General features: G+C 37.9%; 1 protein-coding gene across 1 annotated transcript in view; it reads right to left on the bottom strand.

The window, feature by feature from the left end:
- Window positions 1-15084, bottom strand: part of ofcc1 (orofacial cleft 1 candidate 1) — a 119465-nt gene that overhangs the window by 69433 nt on the left and 34948 nt on the right. Inside the window, exons 12-13 of the mRNA XM_037533795.1 lie at window positions 7872-7945; window positions 4704-4822 (exon numbers count right to left, since the gene is read on the bottom strand). Of these exons, the coding sequence (XP_037389692.1) occupies window positions 4704-4822; window positions 7872-7945 (193 nt within the window). The remainder of the gene's footprint in view (window positions 1-4703; window positions 4823-7871; window positions 7946-15084) is intronic.

Genomic DNA, 15084 nt, shown 5'->3' with positions numbered 1-15084 from the left:
CAGACACTAAAGGCTGGCACATGAGCATATTCACTATATTCACTTCGCTCTAACCCTCCTAATGGCCGAATCTGTTTCAGATTCTTCGATCAAAGGCATGATTAACAAAGCAAGAGAAATCAACACATGTTCAGCTACATTAAACACCAAAAGAAGAGTGTATCTAATGAGGACCCAACTAAAGTACCGGACCTTCACTTGGCATGAGAAGCACCAGAGTCCTTTTGCTTTGATTCCTTCAGTTACGGCTGTGATGAAGGAAGGTGGCTAAGAACGCACTCTCTCTCTGACACACACACACACACACACACACACACACACACACACACACACACACACACACACACACACACTTCAAGTAAGGTGTAAGGTCATCATGCGGCTTTCATGTTCTCTTCAAACAGATATCAACCGTAAGGGAGCGGCCTGTAACATCATTTCTGCCGTGTTTTTTTTTCCCTTCTTCTTTCCACCCCTTTCTTTTTTTTTCAAGTGCTTTTTTCATTTCTCTCTCCATTGATTGTGATTGTCAATACTTGCACTTCGGAGCATTGTGTTTGTTCTTTGAAATTGTAATTTATGGTTTACGGATATTATCCCAGCACGGATGTTTCGGCAAAGTCGCATTTGAGGTTAGCAACCAACAGCTCACTTTTTGATATGTAAATCCGAGTGAGGATAAAAATGAGAGGAGGATAATGAAGCTCAAAGCTAGGGTGAGACAGAGAGCGAGAGAGAGAGAGAGAGAGAGAGAGAGAGAGAGTAAGAGGGGGAGAGAGAGAGAGAGAGAGAGGAGGGAGAGACCGATTCTGCCCCATAAAGATAAACTTCAAATAAAGCAGCATTCATGCGATCCTCTCTTGGAGCAATAGGCAGCGTTCAATGTCTTTTAAGTGAACGCCAGGAGCTTCTGCTAACTGCTGCTTTTGTGCTAGGTGCAGTTTTCAGGATAGGTTCTTCATGCGGTAGGAGACTGACTTGAAAAGTTGGACTTTGTGGTCTCAGGAGCCGTTTGATGCACAAGTTATTCGTTCTTTTTTCAGCTTACTTTTTGTTCAAAAGTCAAATTATTTTTGCAAACAATGACTGTGATCGTGCCGGCTTAAGTGTGTCAATGTACTGAAAGGTCAAGAGCAGGTAACTTCTGGTCAGAACAACCATGTCTAAGCCCTTAAACTATAGTTTTATTATGTGGTAAACCATTGAAGGCCAGTTCAAATATGTGGCTTTTTGATGTTTTCTGATCTTCAACATTAATAATGTGATTCATCAGTGCTATGTTTGCATTTATTTTGACATATAAAGAACATTATCTAATAAAGCTGAAAATTCATACATTTCCATTGTTTTGTCATAAACTATCCGTGCATTTTTTGAGCAAGAAAATGCATGGATATTAAGATAAGTCAAACACCCGTTTTGTTTTATTGTTAAGCAATCGATAACAAGCTCTTACTGATCCAAACAGTAAAGGAAGCCTTGGGGTTCTTTTATACAGAGAGAGAAAACATAATAGCACACACAAAGTTACGGTTCTGGACATAGTTACAATTACAATTTACTATGTGGAGTGTGTACAAAAATTTCAGAATGGACTGCCAACAAGGTGCTCAGCACAACAGGGTTAATATTATCATCAAGTATTATTCAGTAACTACTACAAACTGTTCAGCAACTACTATGAAACTAATGTGTAATATACTGTATAAGAGTGTGGTCTATATATGGGCCCTTGTAGTTTAAGAGCCTGAAAATCTTTCACTGTTTTATGTGTTTTAAAGCAGATGTACAAGCCAGCATCCCTGTTTAGTTCCAACATTTATGACCAGATCATATGCATATGAATGAGACAGCAATTCCAGTTCTACTTGTTTCACACTTGTGCCTATGGTGAGTGTATGCTGCTTTGCTAACTAGCTCACGGAGGTGTTGCATACACGGCTAAAGCAAGTATAAGCATTTTAGAGTCTGGTCTCCAGTGATTCTCTAGATGGCAGTAATATCCCTCAATCATCAGAATAAGAGTGAAATTCTGCATAAGAGCTCAAAAGTGCATGGAGAGAGGAGAGGAGAGGAGAGGAGAGGAGAGGAGAGGAGAGGAGAGGAGAGGAGAGGAGAATACGGGCAATCATCAGACAGGCCTTTTTTCATTTGCAAAAGCTTTGTTTCTTTTTTTTTTTAAACTGAAAAGATGAAAGCATTTATTTTTAGTTATATCATATATATAGTTATGTGCAAAAGTTTAAACATCTCCAATGAAATTCCATTTTTTGTTGATTTTCTAAGCGAATATAAGTGAGCACACCCTCTAAAATAAATTAAAATACAGAATATAACATTTACAAGGAAATTTCTATTTATTTGATCAATGCAAAACAAACAAAATACATTAATATGGCATAACCTTTGCATATGAAACATTTTGTGTTCCCCAATATGTTAAATGAAGCAAATAATCAGTAATTGTGCATTAAAATGTGCAGAAGTGTGTTCTCTGTCAAGAATGTGTTAACTTATATTCACTTCAATCAATAACACATGACATTTGACCAGAGGTGCCCAAACATGTGCATGCAACTGTATATTTAGTTGCTACATAAAACCTCATATTGCCAAATTATAAGATTACATGAGAAGGCAAAAAGCATTCTAAACGTTTAATGTTGTTTTTAATGCAATTTAATACAGTAAGATTTCATTCTGAATAATTTTGGCCCATTACTGTTATTAAAATGAACAAAAAAGGGTTTTATTCTGTCAGTGGTAAAAAGCATATGGGACATATGTATAACTCTACATCCTGACAAACCTTCTTATGCGTGTGCATGAGAGAGAGAGAGAGAGAGAGAGAGAGAGAGAGAGAGAGAGATACAACTTTCTTGTCCTCAGGTAAAAAGTGTGATAGCCATATGTCATAGAATGTGTCCAAAAGAGATGCTAATGGTGCTGGCTTATTTTTAAAGCGCCAATATTTCAAAACGTTGTTCTTTCTAGTCTTCAAGGATCTTCCCAACACTGCAGGTCGGTCCAAGTGCACACATTTGCATGCGTTTACCTGTTCAATTTCATTTCATGCCCGGTTTCTCAATTTCTATGAAGTGAAATGTTGCTTTTCTGTCAGCGCCAATGTGTGTTTTTATTGAAAGGACCTGGGTAATACTGACATTGACAACACATAAAACCTCCTAGTGTGGATAATTGCTTTTTTTCCCCCTCTCTGCTGATGTAGTGCGCAAAGGAAGGCTTCCCGAATAAATGTTTTCTTCCTTTTATTGTGTCTCTCAGCATTTGATATTAATGAGAAAACAGGAACGAAAACACACCAAGACAAACACCACAGCCAAACAAATCTCATAAACGGCCCGGCCAAATTGCCTTCCGTAAAACAGTCTCCTATATTTTCAATGCACAAGCCGCGAGTGAGGGAAAGAGGGGGAGAGAATTAGAGGTGCGCATTTTCATTTTGATTTTGCTGGTATTATACCGTACTCTAACAGTGTACGTTCCTCTGAAAGGAAAATGGGCACTTTTTTCCCTTCGGATTTGAAGCTTTCTTGCTCCCCTAATTTCAGAGAATTGGTAATTTGTTGCCGCTGGACTTGGATTACACGTGATGAAGGTGCACTACAGTAGCAGCTATTGAAAGGAAATAAAATGATTACAGGTGCAGAAAGCACAGGCCACACGTACAGTGGAGCAGGAGGCAAATACAACAGTACAGAAACTGCTCACGGCTCTGCCTGAGTTTTCAAACAAATGCAGAAAAAGCTTGAAGGATTGTAAAAGAAAAAAAAAGTGTTTACAAACAAACATGAGGTCTGGTCTTTGGAGAAACACGAGAAGCAGTTTCTCAACACTGTTTTAATCTTTTGTCAAACTGAGCTAAACTTATCTGTCACTAATGTATCTTTGCACTCATTCCACATGTATTGTATCATATAGTATCAATACATTACGACTAGCATTTTAGCTTGTGTCTAGAGCATTGGATATGGGACACAACTTTTGTTTTAAATATTACACTTTGTTTTAAATATTACACTTTAAAAAAGTTCAATGCTCTAATAACATGAAAATGAGAACCCATATACTGGAAATCCACACTGTCCTCACTTCACAGTATAAACACTGTTGAAGTTTCAGAATATATTGTTCACTTACCAGTCCAAACAAACCATGTATGGAAACGAAGCTGCAGAAACAGCCCAAATTTAATTCACTGTTTTTGTGATGTCAATACGTTTACAAATTTCCATCTGTTCAGCCTACAGCAGTTTAGCTCAGCCCACTCTTGATGAAGTTATAAGAAGTGTTTCAGCCTGAACTGCTGATGATGCGCATTAAAGGACAGCCAATCAGAAGAGAGCTCCCTTACATGTATCAGTCTTATAACAACAGCCTATTTATCTCTAAGCCACAAAACAAGAATAAGTAACAGTCATGAATTATGATGCTTTTTGGAACATAAAACCACGCACATATCATAAGTGGACCTCTAGGGAAAAAATTAATTGAATAAAAGTGTAGGATATGGGTTCGTAACACGTTAACATAACGCATTTTTTCAGTTAGTCCGTATTGTTTACTTTAAAGAAGAATAAATAGAATTGAATGCCAATGAAAATAACTAACAATTTAAGAATCTTTTGCACACATTCAAGAAACACACATGCTCACATTGCCCATGCTGTGTTGGAACTCACTGCATAGAGAAGGAGAAGTGCTGGAGCTGTTCTGCGGTGAGACTCATCCCTATCTCTCTTTCTCTCTTGGAGCCACTCGGGCTGGTTATCTTGCTGATTGCCTTCCTGTGTTTACCACCCTAATCGGGGAGACAGACACGAGCATGTCAGTCGTAATCAGAGCAGGAAACATTTGCCCCCTAAAATATCTGGGGAAATGCAGTGACAGTGCGACAGTTCATCCTGCAATCTCCCCTCAAACAGCGATCAACAGCAGAACCAAATGACATTCAGATTACACACAACATGGAATCAAAGTTTGGATGGAAAGAAGACTAAAAGTTGACACGAGAAAAGAACAGAGTATGAATGGTTAACTGCCCTCTTAAAGCAACAGTTCTGCAAAAATGTGCTTTAAATGTATGTTATTCATTTTTCCCCTTACAATAAAAGTAATTAATCAGCCAGGGCATTGCTGGTGTCCCAAGTGTACTTCTTTAGTTTCTGCAAGAAGCCACAAGGCAAAGTAATGAAAGTTTATGCTTCATCACTTCACACGATACAAACTGCATGCCTCACCATCACGCACTTGCTTGAAATTTTCAAGTGATCTTGCTTAAGTAGCTTCTGACATGGTTTGGCTTACTTTTCTCTATAAAAATGGACAAAACACTTAAGATGCTAGCTACTACTGTTGTATGCTACATGTTACATTTTTGTCCATTTTATAGTGAACAGCATGCCTTACAGTTTTAGAAATCAGGTGTATGATAAAGAAGCAAAGTTTGACTACCTCCACCATTTGGACACTACGACACCAACATGTGTGACTGACAACTCTAGTTTGACTGACACTCTAACCAAGAATGTAAGCTAATGTGTGGATATATGTAAATATATGGAAATGTAGTGGTCTTTGTGACATCACAAAAAGAATACATTCAACATGAGCTGTTTTTCTATCTACAAATTATTTGTATTCCCTGTGGGGTGAATTGTGTGTTTTGAAACGGTCACAATGTTTACATCAAACTCTTTTGAGAAAAACTGGGTTTTCCCTTATACTGGCCTTTTAAATGGATATAGCTAGAATGCAGCAACGGTATGTATCCCACTGTCATTATTGTAGTGAAGAGTTAGTGAAACAGGCTTTTTAAACATCACTAAGAGCTACTGCATGTGCTGATATTATTTGCTAAGCCGTCAACCTGCTAACAGCTCACGTTCCTTCGTCCTGTGGAGAGCGCCGTGCCTCTGGGTGGGCTTAGGCCCATCACTACGAGTGCACGATACAGCACGGCTCTTCATGCTAATGAGGCACACACACATACGCACACTCCGTAACACTTGAATGCTTACTTTATCTCTCCCGACCTGAGAAAAAGCAGTGGAGGCATGTGAACACAGACAGTGGAGTGCTAAAGAAATATTTATTATTCTACAGTGAATTACAAAGAATAACGTTTACCCTGGGATGCTGAGCAAGTGGAAGAGGATGATGACAATAAAAAGGAGAGAGGAGTGGAAAGGAGGAAATACAAAAAAAAATGGCACCATGTTCTCCAACGACTCTGACAATAAATGTAATGCAATATCTTAAGAGAAGATTCTCAAATTTGATTTCTTTCCTGCCTCTGGGGAAAGCAGTGGCCTAGAGAAAATACATTTTAATTAGGCTGCAGCGCAGGTCCAGAGGCTGGAACCTGATCCCTGGCCTCCAGGTCCAGGCAGGTTTGAGATCAGCACACTTCATCATTAGACAACTGGCTGAAACTAGCTGACATTTGATGGTGAGGGAAGCCTAAAACAACTGCAGCCCTGGGCTGAGAGAGTGAGTGTGAGAGAGAGAGAGAGAGAGAGAGAGAGAGAGAGAGAGAGAGAGATGGGTGCACTAAATCATTGAATACAACACAGAGTGGATAATATAGTTTTAGTACAAACTGCCACTGGAATACCAAACTCTTACAATTTGCTTCTAAAAATTTCAAGGAGAAATTCCACTGAATTTCTACATTGTTTATATCTTAATGATTTGCTAAAGTCATTCAGAGTCTTGTTATTGTGAATGTTCTATTCTAGAGAAACTTACAGAGTCTGAGTTGTTCATAGCAATGGTGACAAGAACTAAAAGCTACACTACAAAGTTATTACATAAAATGGTTAAAAATACACTCCCTGATGTCAGACGCATTGTTCATAGTGGAGAGGTACATGCAGGGTGCCATGAGACAACAGTGTGCAAAGGAATTAATTTGTTTTGCTTTTACCATCATTTTAATGTCATCAATAATATATATTGTTACTGCCATGACAACATGCATGCATTTTTACATAACTGATAATTACCAGCTCCCCTTGACATTCTGTGAAAATTTCAGGTTGATTTGACCAATACAAATGGTCCAAAATCAATTGCAAAACAATCTTTTCAGATTAACTTCCACTATATGTCAAGAAGACTTTTTCCTTCTCCTGAAAAGTTACCATTTGGAGATACAAGGTTTTGTTCCAACAAAAAAAACCTCACATCAGTTTCATTGATCATTTTGGATGTTAAATACAGTGGCTATATTACTTCCATAATACTTACTGAAAAATCATTAAGACTAAATGAGTAATGCGTTTCAAGATATTAAGACTGATGAGACAGCAGTTTAAGGGGGTACACCTTTCACTTCCACATCACATTAAAGACTTTAAACTGAAGTATTCTGATATTTTATGTGAATCATGATGTGAAGAGCACACCAGATGGGGACTGTAGCTGATATGAATGGAGGAGGTGAAATGGCAGATATGCTAAAGCTGTCCTCAACAACAACAGCAGCAACAACAACATTAGTGTCAGTGCTAGGCCCTGCTATGGGAAGCATTTGTAACGGCAGGTCAGCAAGGAGAAGCCATTGTGCAATTACCACTTCAAAAGAAGGCCAGGCAGCGCCAGGGCTTTGATTCATTTAGCTTAAGTCGCACGGATGGCAGGGGAAAGGGTGTGTTCAGAGAGACCGTCGTTGCTGAGCTCACAGAATCGACACTGTTTTGGCTTGTTGAGCACATCACAGACGGCTTTGAAGACAGCGCAAGTACCTGTTAGTGTGAAATGTATTTTGACAAATCTCAGATAATAGGTAGGAGAGTCGGCAAGCAAGGAGAAGGAGGAGGGGGATGGCCAAAAAAATAGCGCCGCACCTTTATGTGTGTTCCAGGCTTGGCTTTCTCTGACGAAGGCTCTGGGATGGGGAGGTCTCTAACGGGTCTCTTACCTGCCATAACAAAGAGAGAGAGAAAGAGAGAGAGAGAGAGAGAGAGAGAGAGAGAGAGAGAGAGAGAGAGGGGGCAAGAGAAGCAACTTTCTGATTGGTTCTTCACTTCTCAGTTGTTTTGCTTTGTATGTTTAACATACAAATATACAAAATTCACTATAACTATAGCATCTCCTTTTTATTACAATGAATCAAACAGTGCAGTGTAGGAAGTGCAATATATATAGTAAATAAAATTACATAACACAATGACATCTTGCTTTAAAATAATCAGAAACGTACAGAAAAACATATAGAACTTGCGCCCCCCACCCCCCAGCTGTGCTGTAAACTGATGTAACTCTAGCAAGATGCAGGTAAATGTGCTGCACTCTACTGTCTAGAGACTTCACACAGACAACAAAGCCATGAAGACGAGAGAATGAGTGATGAAACTTTCTCTCCTTTCTCACACGCATATGCCCCCCCCCCCCCATCTCTACACCCAACCTTTCCTTTTTTCCCCCCATCGCTCCAGTGCACGCAATTAGACATGATGAAAAATCGAAAAAGAAATTAAATTTAGTTGTAATACATTTCACCATTCTTCTTTCCTTTGGAAAATTACTTTTGAAGTGTTTTCTCTCTCTCTCTCTCTCTCTCTCTCTCTCTCTCTCTCTCTCGCTCTCTCTCTTTCCTTCCCTCTTTTTCTTTTTTTGCATCTGTAATTTAAATGGTAAGCTGCCAGATGTGTGTCTCATGCTTGAAGTGCAGGAGCTTTGCATTATTTAGCATATTAACATTCACAGAATTTAAAAAAGGGTTCCTGCGTTGCCTGGAGGTTCCAATTAAGTAAACCTTAGCTTGATACATGTAAAAATTTCACCATGAGAAACTTTTTTTTCATTGCTCTTTTCTCCCCCCCTCTCTCCTTCCCCTCTGCCAGTCCCATCTATATAATAAATATGGAAACTTCCCAGATGATATAATTTTTCTCTTGCTGCAGGATTAAATATATCAGTAATAATAACTTTTAAATATAGGCAACATATCAGGAAGGCTTCTGAAGGCTAAAAGGAGGTTTAATAGCAGCAGTTCTCAGCCTTGCAGGGGAGCTGACATCTCTTCTTTCCCTTTTAGAAACTGACATCAGATTTAATTTGAGCCCAGATGTAGTTTTTAATTACCACTTTTGCTGGTAAACACTTGAGCCGCCTACAGTTACAAGGTAATAGCGTTAAATCTGCCCTATCTTAAAGGCAAGAATATGTGTTTTCATTTCATTATAGGGATTGCATAATCACTTTTTTCTCCTCTCTTTTCCATGATTTAACTGTCACAGGCACGCTATCCTCCTTCGATCTGGTGACATGCTCGGAGGTACGGTATGCGGTGTGTGAAAACCATTCATATCCTCTGCTGTTGAAGGGCAAGCAGTCAAAAAAAAAACTTGACAGAATAAAAATTCAGCCTGTGCCGAGGTTGCAGCAGTGTTTTTCTCAGTTGGAACAGAGACAGGACACAGTTAATGACCCATGCCGAGTCATTTAAAAAAAAGAAGAAGAAAAAAAAAGGTTTATTTAAAACCTTTGAGATATGAGGCCGGCCCAATATTTCTCTTCTCATGCAACAAAGCACAGGCACTAAACATTTTTGCAATAATTTCTTTACATGGTTGCTCCCGCCAGTTCATTGAACTGCACCCGTATAGTTAATAGACTATTTCACTTTCAATTTTTAGACTTCCTGTAGACTGTATTGTCAAATGTGTTGTTCATTAAAAAAAAAAAAAACTTCGGAGGAAGACAATGTATTAATTAGCTCTGACAACACAGTTACATCCCCAAGGTATAAGGCTGAGTAATGGATAGGAGAAAAGACATGGAGAGAGCCTGCCAGAATTACAAATGCAATGTTACACGCAATCACCCCCACCTTCGCATGCAAAGATTGTCATTCTGAAGCAGACAACACTGCTTAGTTTTAGGATTCTTACTCATACTTGATGGTCACATAAAGTACACTAAAGGTCAAACGTATGGAAGCAAATAACAATCCTTTTTTCCAAAATTCTTTGCTAGTCTAATTGCCAAATAATGATATTAATACCCAGTTTAACCAAAGAAGTTTTCCAAATATTACACTGGATTGTTGTGATGTACTCATACTCACAAAGCCTTTACTAGCTAGGATTCAATCCAGTTATTTGACATATCAAATAAAAAAATAAAATAAATAAATAGATTTTAAACATTTTAGCGACAATTTAGCAACACTTACCAAATACAATAACCAAAATTCACATGAATGTGTATGCTCTCTTGAGGTAGATACATTTTTACTGCTAAAAATGTGAAAGTCAGATGGAAACATAATTAATGCAAACCCATTAAACACAGTCATATACGACTGTTCACATTTAAGTTTTTGCCAGGACTGACAAAAAATATACCTTTATTTTGTCCAAAAAAAAAATAATAAAAACAATGTTGACATTAGATAGTAAACATATGTAAGGTACCTTCCACCACTTAGGGGCATTTCCTGAGACATTATGTTTACCATGGTGCTCTAACACATTGCCAAAGGAAACCAAATAGCAGCGAGAAAGAGTTTTGGTCTTTAATGGGAACTTTAGCTCTATTTGTATAATTTTTTCCAACATTTCACTTATTCACTTGAATTTAATTCTACAGTTGGATTTAAACTTTGCTCTGCTTCATTCGTCAAGCCTTCCAGAGCATCTGAGAGTAAGAATTGGGAGTACATAATTAACTGCCATTAACTGCAATAAAACTGCTGAATAATCACCAGGAGCAAAACAAATTAAGAATCAGTTAGTTGGACCTTGTTGCTGCTCATGTTTGGTCAAATACTTTAGTCCTATGTTAATAAACATAGTACTGTCCTGTTCATGATTATATTCACAAAATTAGCATTGGTTCCAAAAATTTGTCACAAATGATTTACCAAAACATCAAAATTTAATATCATCTGACTCCTTGTAATAGCCTCCATTCATAAAAAGCAATGCCACAATGCACCAATGATTGGCAAATAAACCTACTGAAACATTAGAAAAGAGACATTAGCCTTCAGTTTGTCCTGGGTGCACACAGTGAGCTAATTTGCAGCTTTTTGCCTGTTCAAGTCATCCACAACCCCCCGCAGCCGAGTGAAGCAGAGGGCTGACCTGCACCTCTGTTCTCCATCCAGAGACTGTAACCCCTGTAAGCAGTGCCTTCTCCCAGCCTTCAATTTCACAGAGCAGCCAGGCCAGTGCTGTAGTTTCGCCTTTAATTACGCTCAGTCCTGCCGGATGCTTGCATGGTGTCAGGGCCAGAATTAGCACAGCGTTGACAGCTATAGGCTATGTCCATGAACTTGGAGCAATGTAGCCGCAACCCGTCTCTCAGGGCCAACAATGGCTCCTTGTTATCTGCGGCTTTCCCACTGCCGAGTGTGCGCATGTGTTTTTTGTGAGTGTGGTGAACAAGGCCTCGGGCTGGACAGCATCTAACTGGTAGTGAGAGGTGACTGGCGAGACCTCGCCGCTCACCTAGGCTCCTAATTGCCCTCCTGCAAGTTTCAGAGTTATGCTGCAAATTGAATGTCAGCAAATTGCTGATTTCCTGAGAACACGCATTCAATCAAATAACGACCTGGCAAATAACTGACATGCATCGCAGAGCGCTCAAGTCAGTGGATGGTAGAGCTGTACAGTATTGATAAAATGTTACTGTTATAATGGTATTTTCCAAATATATCATGGTATTTGATCAAATTTAAGTTAATGACCCCAAGATATCTGAGTAGTGATACTCTATGCTAAAAGAATTGGTTACAAAGCTCCCATAGTTTGTTCTGAATGACCACTTTGTTCTGTTGTTTTGCAACAAAGGCAAACTTCAATATATACTTCAACTTCAAGATATATTGGAAACGAATAGAATAGAATAATACACCAGTATTGGTGTCACATTATTGATTTTCAGTTTCATATTGATAGATAACAATTATTATATCCATATTAACATTCTTTTCCATAAAATAATGATGTACCTGTTGCCACTGCACACTACAGTGCCTTGTACAAGTCGCTGTCACAAAGTATCTTTAGAAGTAATAATTTAAAAAGGTCCAGGTCCAAGCATGACAGTGACAAGGAAAAACTCCCTTAGAGAAAGGAGAAAAGAGAGAAATCAAGACTCAAAATGGGACACCATCCTCCCCTAGTTGACACTGGATAGTATTATATTTGGCATATTGCTGAGAACTAGTGGTTGGTCTTAATCACTGCCGGACAAAGTGCACAAGTCCAGTACTTGAGTGCAAGTTCAGATAACCTTGGTAAAACACTGCACAAAAGTGCTGTATTTATATTTTTACTTCAGGTACAGTATAAAAGTACTTAAGTATTTAAATAAAAAATGTTGAGATATTCAAACAATCCAGCATTTTTCTTTTTCTTGTGTTTTCAGTTCAAGAAATGTGTATAATTTCAGCCTTAACTCAAAGTTCTGGGATCTCAGGTATCTGTTAAAAAAAATCTCCCATGTAACATTACAACATTTTCTTTAATTCTACAGTTGGTAAGTTATGACTGGACATTAAGTGTTTAGGGGAGGGATTCAGTGAAAGTTATGCTACAACTGGCTTGAAATGCATCAAATTCTTCTCAGTTTTATTCAAAGAATCTTGCAACAAGTAACTGACTAAAAGGTAAGATATATAACTAGTGAAACACAATAGAGTGAAAATTAAAGTCTCAAAAACTGGAAATACTTGATACATGAAAAAACTTACTTTAGCACAGTAACAAAGTAGATTGTTACGTACTGGTTTTAATTAGTTGCAGGCATTTTGCTAATAATTCTAACAATTATAGGGTTTTATCTGAGCATGTGTCTTCACAACTCTCCAATCATTCAATCGTTGCTTTGCAAATAAGACCACATACTTTACATCATGACTTAAGAACAGTAATACAAACTACAATAAAGCTGTTTGAGATTTCTTGAGAAAAATTGTGTTTGATGTCAAACTCACCTAGCGGAAAGGGGAGTGAAATCTGCATGAATCCAATGATATAATTTAGAAATTAGCATCATGAGAATCTTGTCACTTCCAAGCAGTTTGTTTTCTTTTTGCTGGAGCTAAGCAGCCTTTGGGTACATTTGTCCTACTCCGTCTGATTTACTGTAAACAGCTTTGTTTTTTCAACCTCGTAAACAAATTCGGACTTATCAAAAGCTTAATCCGTTCAAGGTTTGCGGCAGCAATAAATTAATTGGAGGTAGGAATCCCACAGATTATCATGAGTCAGGGTCAGATGCTGCGACCAGGCCAAACCTGCCCCAAGGGTGAGCGCTTTTACAGTCACATTCCAGAGATGCTCCATAAGAAATCCTGGAAATCGTCATTCTGCTTAAGGGCCTAGTAGTCCCCCCGACGCACTCATTTAAGGGTGGCTGGGAGAAAAAGATGAACTTGGGCTCCAAAAGCTCCAGTCCACTTCATGCAGTTAGTGATCTACTGAGGGCAATCAGTGCAAGAAGCCCTAATTAAATTAGTCATTTGGATTGAAACAAACCTAGTGTAACCGCATCATTCAGCTAATGTCAGAGGCCAGTTGAACCAGAACGCCGGCAGCCAGCTCATATGTTACAGCGACACACAGTATTCAAGATTTTCTGTTCCTTTAAATTAGGGAAAATAAGATCAGCAGCTAGCTCTCTTCTATGACATGCCTACATTCACTTTAACCATAAACACACTTGGGAAGGGCAGACAGGATTAGACCAAATGGTTAAGCATTAGGATGAAGTCCAGAACTTTACTGTGTACTGTAAAAAGTTATTTAAAAAATGACATTAATTATATCAAAGCCTAAGGACTCAGAACTCTGCAGCCTGCCTGTCAAAACCAACTGTGTATGAAAAAAAATTAGTAGATGACAGCGAAGGTCTCTCTATCCTTGCCCCAATTCCGAACCCAAAAAGTCTGCCCTGTGATTAGAAAAAGAACAAAGCATGTTTGCTTTACACAAAAAAAAAGTTACAAAGAAAGCATTACATGAAACAAATGACTGAAGCACATGCTAGTAACAGGGTGCTGTTGTGTATTAAATGGTTATCAACCCTCATTCTTGATCACTTATCTTTGATCCACTTCTAGCAGTTCTAAACTGATAGCTCTAAAATAGCTCTTATTGTTTATTTCTGCCCCATAGTTTTTTGAAATAAACAGAAATTCTGGTGAAACTGCAGAACCTGAACTTTGGATTTTGAAGTTTCAATCACATATAATTTTTCTAAGCTAAAAACTCACTGTTGTGCATCCAGGAAGAAAAAACATCCTTTACTTTGCCATGTTTTTGTCATGGTTTTAACATTGTAAGAAATATTACAAAGTTGAAAATACAGATATAGAGAATGTAAACAAAATGTAAATGTAATTTTTTACATAACTATTAGAGATGGTATTGGTCTGATACCCAGAAAATACACAGCTGGAATATAGAGGGCAAAAATCGGGTGTGATTCTGTAAGAGATCTAGCCTGAAATACTATATAAATAGTGAAGTACAGCCATGTGCAAACATTTGAACGTCGAACCCCAAAACATGTCAAATTACATGTTTTATTAATCTTCTAAGTTAGGCACATAATCTATGGGGGAACTTAAACATGGAATTTCCCTGCCAATTTCAGTGCATAATTTATAATTAATTTTACATAATGAAAAAAAAAAAAACATTTGCAGAGACCACTTTTTATGTTTTATTATTTTTTTCTCAATAGGTTAAATTCAGCAAATAAACAATAATTATGTATTAAAATGTAGATAAGTGTAGTGTATGTGCACTTATTTGCACTAACAAAATGAACAATTCATATTTTGTAAAAGGGTCCCCAAATGTTTGAATATGACATATGAGTATGTCATAACAACAATCACATGCAACTATGTTAACATAATATCAATAAGTAGTTAGAAGTATTATTGTAGAATTGCATATGTTTATGTTTTTACATTTTAAATAGGGTTATGACATTCATTTTGGTATCAGCATAACTGATTAAAGATACATATCGACTCTGGAGAAACTGATATGTGCTGACGTATTTATTATACTCTGGAAGATTAGAATGTGTAGG

Source organism: Pygocentrus nattereri, chromosome 24 (genome assembly GCF_015220715.1).
Source record: "Pygocentrus nattereri isolate fPygNat1 chromosome 24, fPygNat1.pri, whole genome shotgun sequence".
In the NCBI taxonomy this organism is placed as follows: Eukaryota; Metazoa; Chordata; class Actinopteri; order Characiformes; family Serrasalmidae; genus Pygocentrus; species Pygocentrus nattereri.
Note: the sequence above shows the minus strand (reverse complement) of the source record. Positions and strands in the feature narration are given on the sequence as shown.